This window comes from Chiloscyllium plagiosum, unplaced genomic scaffold (assembly GCF_037043375.1).
Source record: "Chiloscyllium plagiosum isolate Xiang-an unplaced genomic scaffold, Cpla_swu_hap1 HiC_scaffold_30, whole genome shotgun sequence".
Lineage (NCBI taxonomy): Eukaryota > Metazoa > Chordata > Chondrichthyes > Orectolobiformes > Hemiscylliidae > Chiloscyllium > Chiloscyllium plagiosum.
In genome coordinates this window covers 58,348,392-58,370,700 of record NW_028270168.1, presented here as the reverse complement: position 1 = coordinate 58,370,700, position 22,309 = coordinate 58,348,392, and the positions used below count along the sequence as shown (strand labels likewise).

At 51.6% G+C, this 22,309-nt stretch overlaps 1 protein-coding gene across 1 annotated transcript in view; it reads right to left on the bottom strand.

The window, feature by feature from the left end:
• The window catches only part of LOC148142209 (cytochrome P450 2J1-like), a 192,196-nt gene that overhangs the window by 5,121 nt on the left and 164,766 nt on the right, over positions 1 to 22,309 (bottom strand). The window contains exons 5-6 of the mRNA XM_087976985.1: positions 6,741 to 6,928; positions 1,038 to 1,179 (exon numbers count right to left, since the gene is read on the bottom strand). Of these exons, the coding sequence (XP_087833111.1) occupies positions 1,038 to 1,179; positions 6,741 to 6,928 (330 nt within the window). The remainder of the gene's footprint in view (positions 1 to 1,037; positions 1,180 to 6,740; positions 6,929 to 22,309) is intronic.

Sequence of the window (22,309 nt, the reverse complement as noted above, 5' to 3'; positions counted from 1 at the left end):
TGTATGCGACCTTAAATAGACATAGACATCGAGGTCCCTCTGACCCACACCCCCTTTAGAATTGTATCCCGATTCCACGCTGCCTTTCACTGTTCTGCCAACCACATGCACCACTTCACACTCTCTGCACTGAGCCTCATCTTCCACCTATCTGCGTACTCCACCAATTTCATCAAGATACTTTCATAGTTCCATACTGTCTTCCTCAAAGTTTACAATTCTTCCAATTTTAGTATCATCTGCAAACTTTGAAGTTCACCCCTACACACCAAGGTCCAGATCTTTAACACATATCAGGACTGAATGCAGAGAGAATGTTTCCCCTGGCACAGAAGGCCAGAGCTATGGCTCAGGATCTCGGGAGACACGGTTTCAGACAGAGATGAAGAGATATCTTTTCACTCAAGGTGGTGAATCTGTAGAATTCTTTACCAAGGAGTCTAAAGAGACTAAGCTCCTGAATGTATTCAAGAAAAAGATGTATCAATTTCTAATACAAAAGGCATGAAGAGATATGTAGAGAAAGCGGCACTGAGCTACAGAATCAATCACGACCCTATTGAATGATGGGGCAGGCTCCTAGTTTAGGTGTTTCTTTCCTCTAAGTAAATTATTACTGATGCGGGAAATCTGAAATGTAAAGAGAAATTGTTGGAAATGCCCAGCAGTTTTGGCAGGCCCTGTGGACACAGCAAGCACTCTGAACCAAATGTGACTTCTATAAAGCTGTAAGCTGTGAAGTCCCATTCGCTAATGTCTGGTTTCCAGTTGTTTGCACTCTCCACCTCAATACAAAGAAACCACAGATACAGGATCTCACTTCCTGAATTATCTGTTGCTTATGATTTTTTTCTCATTCTCTACATATCACAGAATCATGGGACTGTTATTCTGCACAAGGCAGTGAATTGGCTCATTTTGTCTGCACCAACTCTTCAAACGAGCCTCACTACCAATGCCAACCTCCTGCTTTCTCCCCATACCCCTGCACATTATTTCTATCCAGATAATCATCCAATGCACTCTCTCTCACATACCTGTCGAGAATGGAAGATGTGCATCTACTTGATGGAACTGTCCGTTTTCAGCCAGATATCGGTTGGGGTTAAAGCTGTTTGGTGATTTCCAATGTTTCCCATCAAACAGCACACCAGTCAGAGAGGGGATGACTGTGGTGCCCTGATTAAGATAAGTAACATTCCAGAATTATCTGTAAATCAGGAAATGGAACGAAAGGCAGAACTCAAAATATTAATCATCAGAGACACATGGAGTTGGGGTCTGACAAGTGTTTGGGTGCTAATGGATTCCATCCGAGGGTCTTAGATGAAGTGTCTACTGAGGTAGTTGATGTATTTGTTTTAATTTTCCAAAACTCCCTTGATTCAGGAACGGTCCCGTTAGATTAGGACATAAGGAGTGTAACATATTTATTCAAAAAACAAAAAAATTAGGCAAGTTAACCTGACCTCTGTCGTAGGGAAAACATTAACGATGTAAGAACAAATGCATTTGAATAGGTGTCGAGAGTAGTGCTGGAAAAGCACAGCAGGTCAGACAGCATCCGAGGCGCAGGAGAGTCGACATTTCGGACATTAGCCCCTCAACAGGAAGCCCATTCCTGATGAAGGGCTTATGCTGGAAACATCGATTTTCCTGCTCCTCGGATGCTGTCTGACCTTGCTGTGCTTATCCAGCGCCACACTCTCGACTCTGATCTCCAGCATCTGCAGTCCTCCCTTTCTCTCACATTTGGATATGTTCAAGGTAATCAACCCGAGTCAACTTTTGTGAAATTAAATCAGGGTTGGACCAGTCTGGCAGAGCTCATTAAGGAGGTAACACATTCTGTGGATAAAGACTAACAAATGGAGGTAAGCACATTTAGATTTCCAGCAGGCATTTCATAAGATCTACATCCAATGTTACTGCGAAAAATAAAAGCTCATGGAATAAGGGGTGCAGGAACTCAACTATTTACAATTTACAGAGGAACCTCGATTATCCAGTATTTGATTAACTGAATTTTGGATTATCCGAACAAGATGGCAAGGTCCCGAGGCTTGGCTAAATACGTTATCCAGCATTCAATTAACCGAATGAAATACTCCTGCCCATGTCCTTCGGATAAGCGAGGTTCCTCTGCATATGAAGAACAAAAAGTGTGGCAGCTAAATTTGCTGTTGATGCAAAGCCAGGTGGGAAATTCAATTGTTAAAAGGATACAAGGAGGTTAAAAACGTAGTAAATTGTGAGTGCCGAAGATGTGACAATGGAATTTAAAATATGCAATTGTCCATTTTGACAGGAACAATAAACATGTATTTATTTAAATGGTGAGAGATTTCACAGCTCTGATATGCAAAAAAAAAATAGATTCCCAACAGTGTAGAAATGGGTCCTTCAGCCCAACAAGTCTCTGCTAGCCCCTCCAAAGAGTGACTCACCCAGACCCATTGCCCTACCTATATTTGCCCCTGACTAACGCACCTAACCCACACATCCCTGAACACTACAGGCAGTTTAGCATGGCCAATTCACCTGACCTGCACATCTTTGGATTGTGGGAGGAAACCGGAGCACCCGGAGGAAACCCACGCAGACACGGGGAGAATGTGCAAACTCCACACAGTCAGTCGCCCCGAGGCTGGAATCAAACCCAGGTCCCTAGCGCTGTGAGACAGCAGTGCTAACCACTGAGCCACCGTGCCATCCGGATCTGAGTGCCTTCATGCAATGGTTAGTATGCAGGGGCTATTTGCAATTAGGAAAGGTAATAGAATGTTATTGATAGCCATGATGTAGAGGTGCCAGTATTCACCTGATCAAGGAGCAGCGCTCCAAAAGCTTGTGATTTCAAATAAACTCATTGGGCTAAACCTGTTGGAGTTCTGAGAATGTAATTGTTTATTGTGAGGAGAATTGAACACAAAGTTAAGCAGGTTATGTTTTGGTTTTACAGTACACCTCTGTGAATAGACTATAGTATTCTATTGAAGGAGGAATGAAATGCATTGGACACAATTCAGAGAAGGTTTGCTTGTCTAATATCTGTAAAGAGTAAGTTGTCTTGTGAGGAAAGGTTGAACAGGCTGGGCCTGTAATTCTTTTTGATTTAACCTATGTTTCTCCTCAACCTGTTCAGCAGGTTGGACTTGTATTCAAGGTGGTAAAAACAATGACTGCAGATGCTGGAAACCAGATTCTGGATCAGTGGTGCTGGAAGAGCACAGCAATTCAGGCAGCATCCGACGAGCAGCAAAATCGACGTTTCGGGCAAAAGCCCTTCATCAGGAATAAAGGCAGTGAGCCTGAAGCGTGGAGAGATAAGCTAGAGGAGGGTGGGGGTGGGGAGAGAGTAACATAGAGTACAATAGGTCAGTGGGGAAGAAAATGAAGGTGATAGGTCAGGGAGGAGAGGGTGGAGTGGATAGGTGGAAAAGGAGATAGGCAGGTAGGACAAGTCCGGACAAGTCATGGGGACAGTGCTGAGCTGGATGTTTGGAACTAGGGTGAGGTGGGGGAAGGGGAAATGAGGAAACTGTTGAAGTCCACATTGATGCCCTGGGGTTGAAGTGTTCCGAGGGGGAAGATGAGGCGTTCTTCCTCCAGGCGTCTGGTGGTGAGGGAGCGGCAGTGAAGGAGGCCCATGACCTCCATATCCTCGGCAGAGTGGGAGGCGGGGGTTGAAATGTTGAGCCACGGGGCGGTTTGGTTGATTGGTGCGGGTGTCTCGGAGATGTTCCCTAAAGCGCTGTGCTAGGAGGCGCCCAGTCTCCCCAATGTAGAGGAGACCGCATCGGGAGCAACGGATACAATAAATGATATTGGTGGATGTGCAGGTAAAACTTTGATGGATGTGGAAAGCTCCTTTAGGGCCTTGGATAGAGGTGAGGGAGGAGGTGTGGGCACAGGTTTTACAGTTCCTGCGGTGGCAGGGGAAAGTGCCAGAATGGGAGGGTGGGTTGTAGGGGGGAGTGGACCTGACCAGGTAGTCACGGAGGGAACGGTCTTTGCAGAAGGCGGAAAGGGGTGGTGAGGGAAATATATCCCTGGTGGTGGGGTCTTTTTGGAGGTGGCGGAAATGTCGGCGGATGATTTGGTTTATGCAAAGATTGGTAGGGTGGAAGGTGAGCACCAGGGGCATTCTGTCCTTGTTAGGGTTGGAGGGGTGGGGTCTGAGGGCGGAGGTGCGGGATGTGGACGAGATGCGTTGGAGGGCATCTTTAACCACGTGGGAAGGGAAATTGCGGTCTCTAAAGAAGGAGGCCATCTGGTGTGTTCTGTGGTGGAACTGCTCCTCCTGGGAGCAGATACGGCGGAGGCGGAGGAATTGGGAATACGGGATGGCATTTTTGCAAGAGGTAGGGTGGGAAGAGGTGTAATCCAGGTAGCTGTGGGAGTCGGTGGGTTTGTAAAAAAATGTCAGTGTCAAGTCGGTCGTCACTGATGGAGATGGAGAGATCCAGGAAGGGGAGGGAGGTGTCAGAGATGGTCCAGGTAAATTTAAGGTCAGGGTGGAATGTGTTGGTGAAGTTGATGAATTGCTCAACCTCCTCGCGGGAGCACGAGGTGGCGCCAATGCAGTCATCAATGTAACGGAGGAAGAGGTGGGGAGTGGTGCTGGTGTAATTACGGAAGATCAACTGCTCTACGTAGCCAACAAAGAGACAGGCATAGCTGGGGCCCATACGTGTGCCCATGGCTACCCCTTTGGTCTGGAAGAAGTGGGAGAATTCAAAGGAGAAATTGTTAAGGGTAAGGACCAGTTCGGCCAAATGAATGAGAGTGTCGGTGGAGGGGTACTGTTGGGGACATCAGGAGAGGAAAAAACGGAGGGCTTGGAGGCCCTGGTCATGGCGGATGGAGGTGTAGAGGGATTGGATATCCATGGTGAAGATGAGGCATTGGGGGCCGGGGAAACGGAAGTCTTGGAGGAGGTGGAGGGCTTGGGTGGTGTCTCGAACGTATGTGGGGAGTTCCTGGACAAGGGGGGATAGGACAGTGTCGAGGTAGGTAGAGATGAGTTCGGTGGGGCAGGAGCATGCTGAGACAATGGGTCGCCCAGGGTGGTCAGGCTTGTGGATCTTGGGAAGGAGGTAGAACCGGGCAGTGCGGGGTTCCCGGACTATGAGGTTGGAAGCTGTGGGTGGGAGATCTCCTGAGGTGATGAGGTTCTGTATGGTCTGGGAGATGATGGTTTGGTGATGGGGGGTGGGGTCATGGTCGAGGGGGCAGTAGGAAGTGGTGTCCTCGAGTTGGCGTCTGGCTTCAGCAGTGTAGAGGTCAGTGCGCCAGACTACCACTGCGCCCCCTTTATCCGCTGGCTTGATGGTGAGATCAAGATTGGAGCAGAGGGATTGGAGGGCTGCGCGTTGTGAGGGTGAGAGGTTGGAGTGGGGGAGGGGGGTCGACAGGTTGAGGCGGTTGGAAATGAAGAGGTCGAGGGCAGGGGCTGGAAGATTTGAAGGTGACTGGACTGAAAGATTTACAATTCTGAGGGGTCGTGATGGGGTAGGGAGTATGTTTCTTGTTAAGGGAAAATCCAGATCTTGGGGTCACTATTTATAATTAGGGGCTCATCCATTGAAAATACAGATTAGGCAAACTGTTTGCTCTCAGTGATACATTGAGCATCTGGCGCAGTTCTGAATAAATGGATGTTAGATTCCTCCTCTGCACTGAATGTCCATGTAGAGGGGCAATCTTTGCCTAACTGAAGATTCCAGCTTTTATTTAAAAATAGGGAGGGTGTGAACCCCAATCACGTGAAGCAGTGTCTTCAAATTGTAAAGTCTACTCCACCTGTGCAGAAATGCAAAACTGGATGATGAAACTAAACAGTTAGTGTGATATTTACATAATGTTGCCATATGTGGGATTAGCTTTTGGAAGGTTCAGTGAGGTTTCGTCTCCTGTCAATTGTATGTCTCATGAATCAGAATCAGAGGACTCTCACAGGATCAGAATCTTATAGCACTGGAGACAACATTTAAACCATCATGTGTGTGCCAGCACATTGAAATAACTTTTCAGTTCACACCATTCCTTCAACCCGCTCTTAAAGTTTAACCCTTAACCTTCCAAACATTTTGTCTTCAATTATTTCTTCAATTCATTCTTGAATCTGTTTCCAACAATCTTTCAGGTAATGAATTCCAAAGCGTTACAAATCACTGCATGAAAATATCCCCACATATGCCTTTCATTCTTTTACCAATTGTCTTTAGTCTTTGATACCTGGCTACCCTTGAAACTGGAAAACGATCTCTATTTTCTTATCAGGACCCTGCCTTTCTATTCAACTTTTTCTTAATTCTTTGTTATCCAGGAAGAACAAGTCTAATTTCTCTGCTCGCTCTGAATCACCCTGTACTTTCGAGTAAATTTACTCCACATTCTCTTCTCAGTCCTACCATTCCATAGGATTAACGTAACAATTTGTTTCACAACAGACCTAAAGTTTTTGTTCAAATTTACTTGTTGAAAGTGAGTAAAAACATTGTAAGCTATTTTTTTAAAGTGAGTTCAACATTAAGTCGTTTGAATTTCTAAACTCTGAGGTGAGAAGACAGCACTAAGACATTGAAGCTTCTTTCTCAAAACCAGATCGATATCGATAATCTGTATTTTATCATTGATTCATAGAGTTCAGATCACCCCATTCATCCAATGACACACCATCAAATCAATCCTTTCCACACTCTATCACATGTATTTAGCAATGATTGGGTCTTCACCTTTGGGATCCTGTATCCCCTCAGCTGCACATCCTTGGTTGTCTGCCTTGGAATGTTCAAAGGGGTGACATTGCCAAGTCTCAAAGCTTCATGGATCACGGCGTTGGTGTATGGCAGTTTCACACGACCCATCCAGGATGGCTCCTTGTGTTGTCCAATCATGACATCAATCTCATGGTGAACTTTCTCTGTAATACACAGAACAGGACGGGATTCAGAAATCAGAAGGAGAAACAGCATCTATTCTTAATGTCAAATATTGACTGTGGGTGAAAGAGTTTATTTCAAAATGCTTAGGAGTTTTAACAAGAAAACAGAACATTGAGCTGTATCATTAGATGTCAGTATTTAACCTTTACACATGGAAACATCCCTGACTGTCCAGATCTGTACCATTCTGTTCAACCCTTTGATGTTCATCCACTGGATCTATTTTAGTTTTGATTTAAACCTTCTGCATCAACAACCATTAAAAATGACACCTACTGTCTCACAACATCTTGGATAAAGGTGTTTCTCTTGCTCCCTGCTCCAAAGTATTCTACAGCACGAAACACAAAGAGGCCATTCGACAAACTGAGTTTGTGTGAACTCTTTCAAAGGATCAGCCAGGTTGCTGGCACTGGGGAAGGTATAAAGGGATTGGCCAGATGTGCAGCTCAGTGGCAGCTAGAATTTAACCCTGATCAGTGTGAAATGATGCACTTTGGAAGAAGTAACAAACAAAGGAACACTCATTGAATAGTAGCATACCAGGAAGGTCAGAGAAGGAACACCGAAGGACCTTGGGATGCTTATCCACAGATCCCTGTGATCAGGTGCATACAGGACATTTATCAGTCGTGGTATAGATTATAAGAGCAGGGAGGTGATGTTGGAGCTGTGCAGCACTTTGGTTAAGCCACAGCCAGAGAATGTGTTTAGTTGTGGTCAACGTGCTATAAAAAGGTTGTAATTGCACTGGAGAGGGTGCAGAGGAGAAGTTTAAAAATTCATGCATGGGATGAGGCTCTTACTGCCCCAGAGAGTAAGCTAACAGTTAACTATGTTGCTGTGGGTCTGGAGTCACAAGTAGGCTAGACCAGGTAAGGGTGGCAGATTTCTTTCCCTGAAGGGCATTAGCAAACACCAATTTCTGACAATCAATCAAATTATGGTCATCTTAATTCCAGCTTTTGATTGAATTCAAATTTCACCATCTGTTGTGGGATTCAAACCCGAGTCCCCAGAACATGACCTGGGTTTCTGGATTACAGTCCAGTAATCATATTGCTAGGCCAACACCTCCTCGTTAAATTCAAGGATGCTGTCTGGAATGGGGAACGGCAGCTATGAAAAGAGGCTGAATAAGCTCACGCTGATTTCTTTGGAGCTGAGAAGGCTGGGGGGCATCTGATTGAGATGTATAAGGTTGAGGGGCATGGACAGGGTGAATAGAAAGCAGCAGTTCCCTTTAATCGAAGGGTTAATAACAAGGGGCGAATAATTTTAAGGTGAAAGGCAGAAGGCTTTGAAGGGATTTAAGGAAAACCTTTTCCATCCAGAAGGTGAAAGCACTGCACTGTAGTTAAACCAGGGAACATCACAGCTCACAATCTTTAAAACCTTTAAAAAGCATTTGAAATGTCATAACATTTGACTCTGTTTATATTTCCTGCTGCCTCACGAAAGCAGTTCACATCCATCAAAGACCCCTCCCAACCCAGTTATACTCTTTCCCATTCTCTTCTGTCGAGCAAAAGATACAAAAGTTTGAAAGCACAGGTTTAAGAACACTTACTTCCCACATATGTTATCAGGCATTATCAGACTTTTGAATGGACATCTTATATATTAAAATCGAACTTTCTCTGCACTTTCCCTGTTGCTGTAACACTATACCCTGCATTACCCTGATATACTTATGTACGTTATAATTTGCTTGGATAACATGCAAAAGAATCTGTATCTCAGAACATGTGACAATAATCAAATCAAAACAAATCAGCAATTCCAAGTTACTGGCTTTGTACTGGAAGGTAGCACTAGTGTAGATTTACTCACCATTACAGAATTGATGGACTGAAAGGTCTCTTCTGTACTGTCTGATTCAGTTAACTTTGCAAAACATACCTTGCAAGAACGATGGCAATACTTCATTGGACAAATGCAGAAAACTAGCCAGCAGGACACATGAGCATCAATTAGCCAAAACAAATGACATGATACTCTCACTAGTATCCTCACATGTAGATGAGGAAGGACACCACTTCAACTGGGCCAACACATCCATCCTAGGACAAGCCAAACAGAGACATGCTCAATAATTCCTATAGGCATGGCATTCCAACCAGAACTCCATCAACAAACACATTGACTTGGATCCCATTTACCAGCCCTGGAGAAAAAGAACAGGAAATGACATCACTATAAGAAATTATGTCACCACAGGAAATGACATCACCAACCCTAGGAAACTCAAATGTATGTATAGAAAGTGGGCTACACCACCAGTGCTTCATTCAGAGGCTCACTGAAGATGTTACCTCGTGTGGTGATGAAACATCTGAAAACGAACCTTCCAGCTGAGCCAGCAAACGTATATCCACATCCCTCAATGAATCGAATTAAATCTGCCCCCATCTTCTTCCTTAGGATAGCCCTGCAACTAAGGAATTAGTTACAAAAACAGAAGTTGGTGAAAAAACTGCAGAGTCAAGCTGCAGGAATCAATTTAGGTAAAGGGGCAGTACAGAGAGCTGGGTGTTCTTGTACTCCAGTCAATGAAGGTAAGCATGCAGGTACAGCAGGTAGTGAAGAAGGCTAATAGCATGCTGGCCTTCATAACAAGAGGGATTGAGTATAGAAGCAAAGAGGTACTTCTGCAGCTGTACAGGGCCCTGGTGAGAACACACCTGGAGTACTGTGTGCAGTTCTGGTTTCCAAATTTGAGGAAAGACATTCTGGCTATTGAGGGAGTGCAGCGTAGGTTCATGAGGTCAATTCCTGGAATGGCGGGATTACCTTACGCTGAAAGACTGGAGCGACTGGGCTTATATACCCTTGAGTTTAGAAGACTGAGAGGGGATCTGATTGAGACGTATAAGATTATTAAAGGATTGGACACTCTGGCAGCAGGAAACATGTTTCCACTGATGGGTGAGTGCCGAACCAGAGGGCACAGCTTAAAAATACGGGGTAGACCATTTAGGACAGAAATGAGGAGAAACTTCTTCACCCAGAGAGTGGTGGCTGTGTGGAATGCTTTTCCCCAGAGGGCAGTGGAGACCCAGTCTCTGGATTCATTTAAGAAAGAGTTGGATAGAGCTCTCAAGGATAGTGGGATCAAGGGTTATGGAGATAAGGCAGGAACAGGATACTGATTAAGGATGATCAGCCATGATCATATTGAATGGTGGTGCTGGCTCGAAGGACAGAATGGCCTACTCCTGCACCTATTGTCTATTGTCTATTGTCTATTGTCATCTGTCGAGGAAAATCAGTTAGTGTTTCCAGTCCGGTAACCCTTCTTCAGAGCTGATTTCTGATTTCTCTCCACAGATGCTGAGCTTTACCAGTTAATTCTGGTTTTGTTTCTGATTTACAGCATCCACAGTTCTTTTGTTTTTCATTAACAAACTAGTCAAGTTGTTTCTTTGCAAGTTTCTATTGAATCAGTCAGAACATCCCAAATCCTAACCATTCAGTTTCACACATTTATTCGAGTCACCATGCTCTGTTCTTGTCAATACTCAAAATTCCAAATGTAAACTCTCCCCCTCTCACTCGCTTAAATCCTCTTCTATTTTGAGCTCTCCTCATTTGTGGTGTAACACCTTGGTCATGAATGTTGACTCTGTTTCTCTTGATTGGCTGAATATTTCCAGGATTTTCATTTGACGACTGGGGGAGGACTGGGGGAGGACTGAGGGAGGACTGAGGGAGGACTGAGGGAGGACTGAGGGAGGACTGGGGGAGGACTAAGGGAGGACTGGGGGAGGACTTGGGGAGGACTGAGGGAGGACTGAAGGTGGACTGGGGGAGGACTGGGGAAGGACTGGGGAAGGACTCGGGGAGGACTGAGGGAGGACTGGGGGAGGACTGGGGGAAGACTGGGGGAGGACTGAGGGAGGACTGGGGGAGGACTGGGGAAGGACTGGGGAAGGACTGGGGGAGGACTGGGGGAGGACTGAGGGAGGACTGAGGGAGGACTGAGGGAGGACTGGTGGAGGACTGGGGGAGGACTGGGGGAGGACTGAGGGAGGACTGGGAGAGGATTGAGGGAGGACTGGGGAGGACTGAGGGAGAACTGGGGGAGGACTGGGGGAGGACTGGGGGAGGACTGGGGAAGGACTCGGGGAGGACTAAGGGAGGACTGAGGGAGGACTGGGGGAGGACTGGGGGAGGACTGGGGGAGGACTGGGGGACGACTGGGGAAGGACTCGGGGAGGACTAAGGGAGGACTAAGGGAGGACTGAGGGAGGACTGGGGGAGGACTGGGGGAGGACTGAGGGAGGACTGGGGAAGGACTGGGGAAGGACTGGGGGAGGACTGGGGGAGGACTGAGGGAGGACTGGGGGAGGACTGGGGAAGGACTCGGGGAGGACTGAGGGAGGACTGGGGGAGGACTGAGGGAGGGCTGGGGGAGGACTGAGGGTGAACTGGGGGAGGACTGAGGGAGGACCGAGGGAGGACTGGGGAAGGACTGGGGGAGGACTGAGGGAGGACTGGGGAATGCTTGGGGGAGGACTGGGGGAGGACTGGGGGAGGGCTGGGGAAGGACTGAGGGAGGACTGGGGAAGGACAGAGGGAGGACTGGGGGAGGACTGGGGGAGGACTGAGGGAGGACTGGGGGAGGACTGGGGTGGACTGAGGGAGGACTGAGGGAGGGCTGGGGAAGGATTGAGGGAGGAATGGGGAAGGACTGAGGGAGGACTGGGGAAGGATAGGGGGGGACTGAGGAAGGACTGAGGGAGGACTGAGGAAGGGCTGGGGAAGGATTGAGGGAGGACTGGGGAAGGACTGGGGAAGGACTCGGGGAGGACTAAGGGAGGACTGAGGGAGGACTGGGGGAGGACTGGGGGAGGACTAAGGGAGGACTGGGGAAGGACTGGGGAAGGACTGGGGGAGGACTGGGGTGGGACTGAGGGAGGACTGGGGGAGGACTGGGGAAGGACTGGGGAAGGACCGGGGGAGGACTGGGGGAGGACTGAGGGAGGACTGTGGGAGGACTGAGGGAGGACTGGTGGAGGACTGGGGGAGGACTGGGGGAGGACTGAGGGAGGACTGGGAGAGGATTGAGGGAGGACTGGGGAGGACTGAGGGAGAACTGGGGGAGGACTGGGGGAGGACTGGGGGAGGACTGGGGAAGGACTCGGGGAGGACTAAGGGAGGACTGAGGGAGGACTGGGGGAGGACTGGGGGAGGACTGGGGGAGGACTGGGGGACGACTGGGGAAGGACTCGGGGAGGACTAAGGGAGGACTAAGGGAGGACTGAGGGAGGACTGGGGGAGGACTGGGGGAGGACTGAGGGAGGACTGGGGAAGGACTGGGGAAGGACTGGGGGAGGACTGGGGGAGGACTGAGGGAGGACTGGGGGAGGACTGGGGAAGGACTCGGGGAGGACTGAGGGAGGACTGGGGGAGGACTGAGGGAGGGCTGGGGGAGGACTGAGGGTGAACTGGGGGAGGACTGAGGGAGGACCGAGGGAGGACTGGGGAAGGACTGGGGGAGGACTGAGGGAGGACTGGGGAATGCTTGGGGGAGGACTGGGGGAGGACTGGGGGAGGGCTGGGGAAGGACTGAGGGAGGACTGGGGAAGGACAGAGGGAGGACTGGGGGAGGACTGGGGGAGGACTGAGGGAGGACTGGGGGAGGACTGGGGTGGACTGAGGGAGGACTGAGGGAGGGCTGGGGAAGGATTGAGGGAGGAATGGGGAAGGACTGAGGGAGGACTGGGGAAGGATAGGGGGGGACTGAGGAAGGACTGAGGGAGGACTGAGGAAGGGCTGGGGAAGGATTGAGGGAGGACTGGGGAAGGACTGGGGAAGGACTCGGGGAGGACTAAGGGAGGACTGAGGGAGGACTGGGGGAGGACTGGGGGAGGACTAAGGGAGGACTGGGGAAGGACTGGGGAAGGACTGGGGGAGGACTGGGGTGGGACTGAGGGAGGACTGGGGGAGGACTGGGGAAGGACTGGGGAAGGACCGGGGGAGGACTGGGGGAGGACTGAGGGAGGACTGTGGGAGGACTGAGGGAGGACTGGGGGAGGACTGGGGGAGGACTGGGGGAGGACTGAGGGAGGACTGGGGGAAGACTGAGGGAGGACTGGGGGAGGACTGAGGGAGAACTGGGGGAGGACTGAGAGAGGACCGAGGGAGGACTGGGGAAGGACTGGGGGAGGACTGAGGGAGGACTGGGTGATGACTGGGGGAGGACTGGGGGAGGACTGAGGGAGGACTGAGGGATGGCTGGGGGAGGACTGAGGGAGGACTGGGGGAGGACTGGGGGAGGACTGAGGGAGGATTGGGGGAGGACTGGGGGAGGACTGAGGGAGGACTGAGGGAGGACTGAGGGAGGGCTGGGGAAGGATTGAGGGAGGACTGGGGAAGCACTGAGCGAGGACTGGGGAAGGATTGGGGGAGGACTGAGGAAGGACTGAGGGTGGACTGAGGAAGGGCTGGGGAAGGATTGAGGGTGGACTGGGGAAGGACTGAGGGAGGACTGGGGAAGGACAGGGGGAGGACTGAGGGAGGACTGAGGGAGGACTGAGGGAGGACTGAGGGATGACTGGGGGAGGACTGGGGGAGGACTGAGGGACGACTGGGGGAGGACTTGGGGAGGACTGAGGGAGGACTGGGGGAGGACAGGGGGAGGACTGAGGGAGGACTGGGGGAGGACTGGGGGCGGACTGGGGGCGGACTGAGGGAGGACTGGGGGAGGACTGAGGGAGGACTGGGGGAGGACTGGGGGCGGACTGAGGGAGGACTGAGGGAGGGCTGGGGAAGGACTGAGGGAGGACTGGGGAAGGACTGAGGGAGGACTGAAGGAGGACTGAGGGAGAGCTGGGGAAGGACTGAGGGAGGACTGGGGAAGGACTGAGGGAGGACTGGGGAAGGACCGCGAGGACTGAGGGAGGACTGGGGGAGGACTGGGGGAGGACTGAGGGAGGACTGGGGGAGGACTGGGGGAGGACTGAGGGAGGACTGGGGGAGGACTGGGGGAGGACTGGTGAAGGACTGAGGGAGGACTGGGGGAGGACTGGGGGAGGACTGAGGAAGGACTGGGGGAGGACTGGGGAAGGACTCGGGGAGGACTGAGGGAGGACTGGGGGAGGACTGAAGGAGGACTGGGGAAGGACTCGGGGAGGACTGAGGGCGGACTGGGGGAGGACTGAGGGAGGACTGGGGGAGGACTGGGGGAGGACTGAGGGAGGGCTGGGGAACGATTGGGGGAGGACTGAGGAAGGACTGAGGGAGGACTGGGGGAGGACTGGGGGAGGACTAAGGGAGGACTGGGGAAGGACTGGGGAAGGACTGGGGGAGGACTGGGGTGGGACTGAGGGAGGACTTGGGGAGGACTGGGGAAGGACTGGGGAAGGACTGGGGGAGGACTGGGGGAGGACTGAGGGAGGACTGTGGGAGGACTGAGGGAGGACTGGGGGAGGACTTGGGGGAGGACTGGGGGAGGACTGAGGGAGGACTGGGGGAAGACTGAGGGAGGACTGGGGGAGGACTGAGGGAGAACTGGGGGAGGACTGAGAGAGGACCGAGGGAGGACTGGGGAAGGACTGGGGGAGGACTGAGGGAGGACTGGGTGATGACTGGGGGAGGACTGGGGGAGGACTGAGGGAGGACTGAGAGATGGCTGGGGGAGGACTGAGGGAGGACTGGGGGAGGACTGGGGGAGGACTGAGGGAGGATTGGGGGAGGACTGGGGGAGGACTGAGGGAGGACTGAGGGAGGACTGAGGGAGGGCTGGGGAAGGATTGAGGGAGGACTGGGGAAGGACTGAGCGAGGACTGGGGAAGGATTGGGGGAGGACTGAGGAAGGACTGAGGGTGGACTGAGGAAGGGCTGGGGAAGGATTGAGGGTGGACTGGGGAAGGACTGAGGGAGGACTGAGGAAGGACAGGGGGAGGACTGAGGGAGGACTGAGGGAGGACTGAGGGAGGACTGGGGGAGGACTGGGGGAGGACTGGGGGACGACTGGGGGAGGACTTGGGGAGGACTGAGGGAGGACTGGGGGAGGACGGGGGAGGACTGAGGGAGGACTGGGGGAGGACTGGGGGCGGACTTGGGGCGGACTGAGGGAGGACTGGGGGAGGACTGAGGGAGGACTGGGGGAGGACTGGCGGCGGACTGAGGGAGGACTGGGGGAGGACTGAGGGAAGACTGGGGAAGGACTGGGGGAGGACTGGGGGAGGACTGAGGGAGGACTGAGGGAGGGCTGGGGAAGGACTGAGGGAGGACTGGGGAAGGACTGAGGGAGGACTGAAGGAGGACTGAGGGAGGGCTGGGGAAGGACTGAGGGAGGACTGGGGAAGGACTGAGGGAGGACTGGGGAAGGACCGCGAGGACTGAGGGAGGACTGGGGGAGGACTGGGGGAGGACTGAGGGAGGACTGAGGGAGGGCTGGGGAAGGACTGAGGGAGGACTGGGGAAGGACTGAGGGAGGACTGGGGGAGGACTGGGGGAGGACTGAGGGAGGACTGGGGGAGGACTGGGGAAGGACTCGGGGAGGACTGAGGGAGGACTGGGGGAGGACTGAGGGAGGACTGGGGAAGGACTCGGGGAGGACTGAGGGAGGACTGGGGGAGGACTGAGGGAGGACTGAGGGAGGACTGAGGGAGGACTGGGGGATGACTGGGGAAGGACTCGGGGAGGACTGAGGGAGGACTGGGGGAGGACTGAGGGAGGACTGAGGGAGGACTGAGGGAGGACTGGGGGAGGACTGAGGGAGGACTGGGGGAGGACTGAGGGAGGACTTGGGGAGGACTGAGGGAGGACTGAGGGAGGACTGAGGGAGGACTGTGGGAGGATTGAGGGAGGACTGGGGAAGGACTCGGGGAGGACTGAGGGAGGACTGAGGGAGGACTGAGGGAGGACTGAGGGAGGATTGAGGGAGGACTGGCGGAGGACTGGGGGAGGACTGGGGAAGGACTCGGGGAGGACTGAGGGAGGACTGGGGGAGGACTGGGGGAGGACTGGGGAAGGACTCGGGGAGGACTGAGGGAGGACTGGGGGAGGACCGGGGGAGGATGAGGGAGGACTGAATGCACACAGTTGTTGGGTATGAAAGCCTTTTTTTTATTTTAAACGAATCTAATTTAGTTTGCAGTTTGCAATAAACTGTTTAAATTCGGTAGTTTCCACTGTTTATTTAGGTTAGAACAAGACTTTCAGTGAAAGACAACTAAACTTAGAAACAGTTGAAATTAGAGTTTATTATTTGAATTAGATTGGTCATTTATTTTAGGAGCATTTAAAGTTAGTTGAGTTAGCAATTGTGTGTGACTGACAAAGCAGTACCAGAGTTAAGTAGAGTAGCTTTTTATTTGTCAATTCTACCACATACAACTGATACAGTAAAAATGAGACAGTGTTCCTCCAGTACTGAGTGTGCTACATTTAGAGACGCTACAAAGTAGAGACACTAGTGATTCGGGGACTGAACAGACGAAGTAAAAGAAATGTTCTCTTGCTCTGCTGATGCTTTTACAACCTTCAGAAATTTGTCCTTACTCTGCCACAAGGAGAGAAGCTATTAATATAATGAGTATCCGGTTAGTGACTAAGGTTGATTCTATTTTTCTAATCAGCCTGTTCAGATATGTTATGACACCCCTCTGGAACAGGTGGGGTTTGAACCTGGCCTCCCAGCCCATGGGTAGGGACAGTATCACAGCACCACAAGAGGGTCCCCTAATCTTAAGTTTCAAAATAGTATAATAACTGATGGAAAGTATATAAAACATAACTAAGTATTAAATTGAATAAAATATTTAAGCAACTCAGAACCCATCAAGCATGGCAAATCAGGTGATGTAACAAAACAACAGAATGTGGGATTCCCTCAAGATGAGCCTAGTCTCGAGCAGCAAGTGTTTTGTGGTTTGAGAAGCTTCAACTCAGTTCAGCTTAGAAAGAATACAGGAGGATATAGATAGACTGGAGAGTTGGGCAGCGAAGTGGCAGATGGCTTTCAATCCAGACAAATGTGAGGTGATGCATTTAGGCAAGTCTAATTCTAGAGCAAATTATACAATGAACGGAAGAGCCTTGGGAAAAGTTGATGAGCAGAGAGATCTGGTAGTGCAGGTCCATTGTACCCTGAAGGTGGCTGTACAGGTGGATAGAGTGGTCAAGAAGGCATATAGTAGGCTTGCCTTCATTGGACGGGGTATTGAGTATAAGAGCTGGCAAGTCATGTTAAAATTGGACCAGACATTGGTTCGACCGCATTTAGAATACTGTGTACAGTTCTGGTCGCCACATTACCAATAGGATGTGGACGCTTTGGAGAGGATGCAGAGAAGGTTTACGAAGATGTTGCCTGGTATGGAAGGTGCTAGCTATGAAGAGAGGTTGAGTAGGTTAGGATTGTTTTCACTAGAAAGGAGATTGAGGGGGGACCTGATTGAGGTTTACAAAATCATGAAGGGTATAGACAGGGTGGATAGAGACAAGCTTCTTCTCAGGGTGAGGGATTCAATAATGAGAGGTCACGCTTTCAAGGTGAGAGGTGGAAAGTTTAAGGGGGATACACGCGGCAAGTACTTCACACAGAGGGTGGTGGGTATCTGGAACGCCAGGGACTGGAAGGTGACCTAGATTCTTTGTGCCTGGAGGATGTCATACATCTTATTGAGTTAGCTTTATTGTCACATGTACTCAGGGTCCAGTGAAAAGTTTACAAGTGGTTACTTAAAATACCATGTTGGTTACAAACGTATCTAGGTACAGATCCTTCAGTACAAGTCCTTAGGGGAAAAAGAAATTGAAAAATACAGAACTAAAGTGTCCAGCATCACAGATTGTAGGAATTAATTAGAAAATAGAGACATTAAAAAGTTCAGGCAGTCGCCTCCAGTTCGTGCCAGGCCATGACCCCAGACCACACCAGGCTTCAACACGGAGGACCTCGAGACAAGAAGACTGCTCTTGAATCACCTCAAGACCAAAAGTCCACATGAGGCCATGCCAGGCCAAACAACAGACACACTGGGCCAAACGACAGCCACACTGGGCTAAAGGACAGCCACACTGGGCAAAACGACAGCCACACTGGGCCAAACGACAGCCACACTGGGCCAAACGACAGACACACTGGGCCAAACGACAGCCACACTGGGCCAAATAACAGAGTCACTGGGCTAAACGACAGCCACACTGGGCCAAACGACAGCCACACTGGGCTAAACGACAGCCACACTGGGCCAAACGACAGCCACACTGGGCTAAACGACAGCCACACTGGGCCAAACGACAGCCACACTGGGCCAAACAACAGATACACTGGGCCAAACGACAGACACGCTGGGCCAAACAACAGTCACACTGGGCCAAACGACAGCCTAACTGGTCCAAACAACAGACACACTGGGCCAAATGATAGCCACACTGGGCCAAACAACAGCCACACTGGGCCAAATGACAGCCTCACTGGTCCAAACAACAGACACACTGGCCTAAACGACAGCCACACTGGGCCAAACGACAGCCACACTGGGCCAAACGACAGCCACACTGGGCCAAACAACAGATACACTGGGCCAAACGACAGACACACTGGGCCAAACAACAGTCACACTGGGCCAAACGACAGACACGCTGGGCCAAACGACAGTCACACTGGGCCAAACGACAGACACGCTGGGCCAAACGACAGTCACACTGGGCCAAACGACAGACACGCTGGGCCAAACGACAGCCTCACTGGTCCAAACAACAGACACACTGGGCTAAACGACAGCCACACTGGGCCAAACGACAGCCACACTGGGCCAAACAACAGCCACACTGGGCCAAACGACAGCCTCACTGGTCCAAACAACAGACACACTGGGCCAAACGACAGCCACACTGGGCCAAACAACAGACACACTGGGCCAAACGACAGACACACTGGGCCAAACGACAGCCTCACTGGTCCAAACGACAGCCTCACTGGTCCAAACAACAGACACACTGGGCCAAACAACAGTCACACTGGGCCAAACAACAGTCACACTGGGCCAAACAATAGCCACACTGGGCCACACAACAGTCACACTGGGCCAAATGACAGACACGCTGGGCCAAACAACAGTCACACTGGGCCAAACGACAGACACACTGGGCCAAACAACAGACACACTGGGCCAAACGACAGACACACTGGGCCAAACGACTGCCACACTGGGCCAAACAACAGAGTCACTGGGCTAAACGACAGCCACACTGGGCCAAACGACAGCCACACTGGGCCAAACGACAGACACACTGGGCCAAACGACAGCCACACTGGGCCAAACAACAGACACACTGGGCCAAATGACAGAACGCTGGGCCAAACAACAGACACACTGGGCCAAACGACAGAAACGCTGGACCAAACGACAGACACGCTGGGCCAAACGACAGCCTCACTGGTCCAAACAACAGACACACTGGGCTAAACGACAGCCACACTGGGTCAAACGACAGCCACACTGGGCCAAACGACAGCCTCACTGGTCCAAACAACAGACACACTGGGCTAAACGACAGCCACACTGGGCCAAACGACAGCCTCACTGGTCCAAACAACAGACACACTGGGCCAAACAACAGTCACACTGGGCCAAACAACAGTCACACTGGGCCAAACGATAGCCACACTGGGCCAAACAACAGTCACACTGGGCCAAACGACAGAAACGCTGGGCCAAACGACAGACACGCTGGGCCAAACGACAGCCTCACTGGTCCAAACAACAGACACACTGGGCTAAACGACAGCCACACTGGGCCAAACGACAGCCACACTGGGCCAAACGACAGCCTCACTGGTCCAAACAACAGACACACTGGGCTAAACGACAGCCACACTGGGCCAAACGACAGCCTCACTGGTCCAAACAACAGACACACTGGGCCAAACAACAGTCACACTGGGCCAAACAACAGTCACACTGGGCCAAACGATAGCCACACTGGGCCAAACAACAGTCACACTGGGCCAAATGACAGACACGCTGGGCCAAACAACAGTCACACTGGGCCAAACGACAGACACACTGGGCCAAACAACAGACACACTGGGCCAAACGACAGACACACTGGGCCAAACGACAGCCTCAATGGTCCAAACAACAGACACACTGGGCCAAACAACAGTCACACTGGGCCAAACGGTAGCCACACTGGGCCAAACAATTGCCACACTGGGCCAAACAACAGACACACTGGGCCAAACGACAGTCACACTGGGCCAAACATTAGTCACACTGGCCCAAACAACAGTCACACTGGTGAGCTGAAAATGTGTTGCTGGAAAAGCGCAGCAGGTCAGGCAGCATTGGATGCTGCCTGACCTGCTGCGCTTTTCCAGCAACACATTTTCAGCTCTGATCTCCAGCATCAGCAGACCTCACATTCTCCTCAACAGGCACACGGGGCCAAACGACAGTACCACTGGGCCAAACAAGTCATATTGGGCCAAACGACAGCCACGCTGGGCCAAATGACAGTCACACTGGGCCAAACAGCAGGCACACTGGGCCAAACAACAGCCACACTGGGCCAAACAACAGTACCACTGGGCCAAACAACAGTCATATTGGGCCAAACAACAGCCACGCTGGGCCAAATGACAGTCACATTGGGCCAAACAGCAGTCACACTAGGCCAAACAACAGTACCACTGGGCCAAACAACAGTCATATTGGGCCAAACAACAGCCACACTGGGCCAAACAACAGTCACACTGGGCCAAACAATTGCCACACTGGGCCAAACAACAGTCACACTGGGCCAAACGACAGTCACACTGGGCCAAACAGCAGTCACACTGGGCCAAACAACAGTCTCACTGGGCCAAACGATAGCCACACTGGGCCAAACAACAGCCTCACTGGGCCAAACAATTGCCACACTGGGCCAAACAATTGCCAGAATGGGCCAAACAACAGACACACTGGCCAAACAACAGCCTCACTGGGCCAAACAATTGCCACACTGGGCCAAACAATTGCCAGAATGGGCCAAACAACAGACACACTGGCCAAACAACAGTCTCACTGGGCCAAACGATAGCCACACTGGGCCAAACATCTGTCACACTGGGCCAAACGACAGCCACACTGGGCCAAACAACTGCCTCACTGGGCCAAACGACAGCCACACTGGGCTAAACAACAATCATACTGGACCAAACAACAGTCACACTGGGCCAAACGACAGTCACACTGGGCCAAACAACAGTCAGACTGGGCCAGCCAACAGACACACTGGGCCAAACGACAGTCACACTGGCCCAAACAACAGTCACACTGGTGAGCTGAAAATGTATCACTGGAAAAGCGCAGCTGTGCTTTTCCACCAACACATTTTCAGCTCTGATCTCCAGCATCTGCAGACCTCACTTTCTCCTCAACAGGCACACGGGGCCAAACGACAGCCTCACTGGGCCAAACGACAGCCACAATGGCCAAGCAACAGTCACACTGGGCCAAACAACAGTACCACTGGGCCAAACAACAGACATATTGGGCCAAACGACAGCTACGCTGGGCTAAATGACAGCGACACTGGGCCAAATGACAGTCACACAGGGCCAAACAACAGGCACACTGGGCCAAACAACTGCCTCACTGGGCCAAACGACAGTCACACTGGGCCAAACATTAGTCACACTGGCCCAAACAACAGTCACACTGGTGAGCTGAAAATGTATCGCTGGAAAAACGCAGCAGGTCAGGCAGCATTGGATGCTGCCTGACCTGCTGTGCTTTTCCAGCAACACATTTTCAGCTCTGATCTCCAGCATCTGCAGACCTCACTTTCTCCTCAACAGGCACACGGGGCCAAACGACAGCCTCACTGGGCCAAACGACAGCCACAATGGCCAAGCAACAGTCACACTGGGCCAAACGGTAGCCACACTGGGCCAAACAACAGTCACACTGGGCCAAACAATTGCCACACTGGGCCAAACAACAGACACACTGGGCCAAACGACAGTCACACTGGGCCAAACATTAGTCACACTGGCCCAAACAACAGTCACACTGGTGAGCTGAAAATGTGTTGCTGGAAAAGCGCAGCAGGTCAGGCAGCATTGGATGCTGCCTGACCTGCTGCGCTTTTCCAGCAACACATTTTCAGCTCTGATCTCCAGCATCAGCAGACCTCACATTCTCCTCAACAGGCACACGGGGCCAAACGACAGTACCACTGGGCCAAACAAGTCATATTGGGCCAAACGACAGCCACGCTGGGCCAAATGACAGTCACACTGGGCCAAACAGCAGGCACACTGGGCCAAACAACAGCCACACTGGGCCAAACAACAGTACCACTGGGCCAAACAACAGTCATATTGGGCCAAACAACAGCCACGCTGGGCC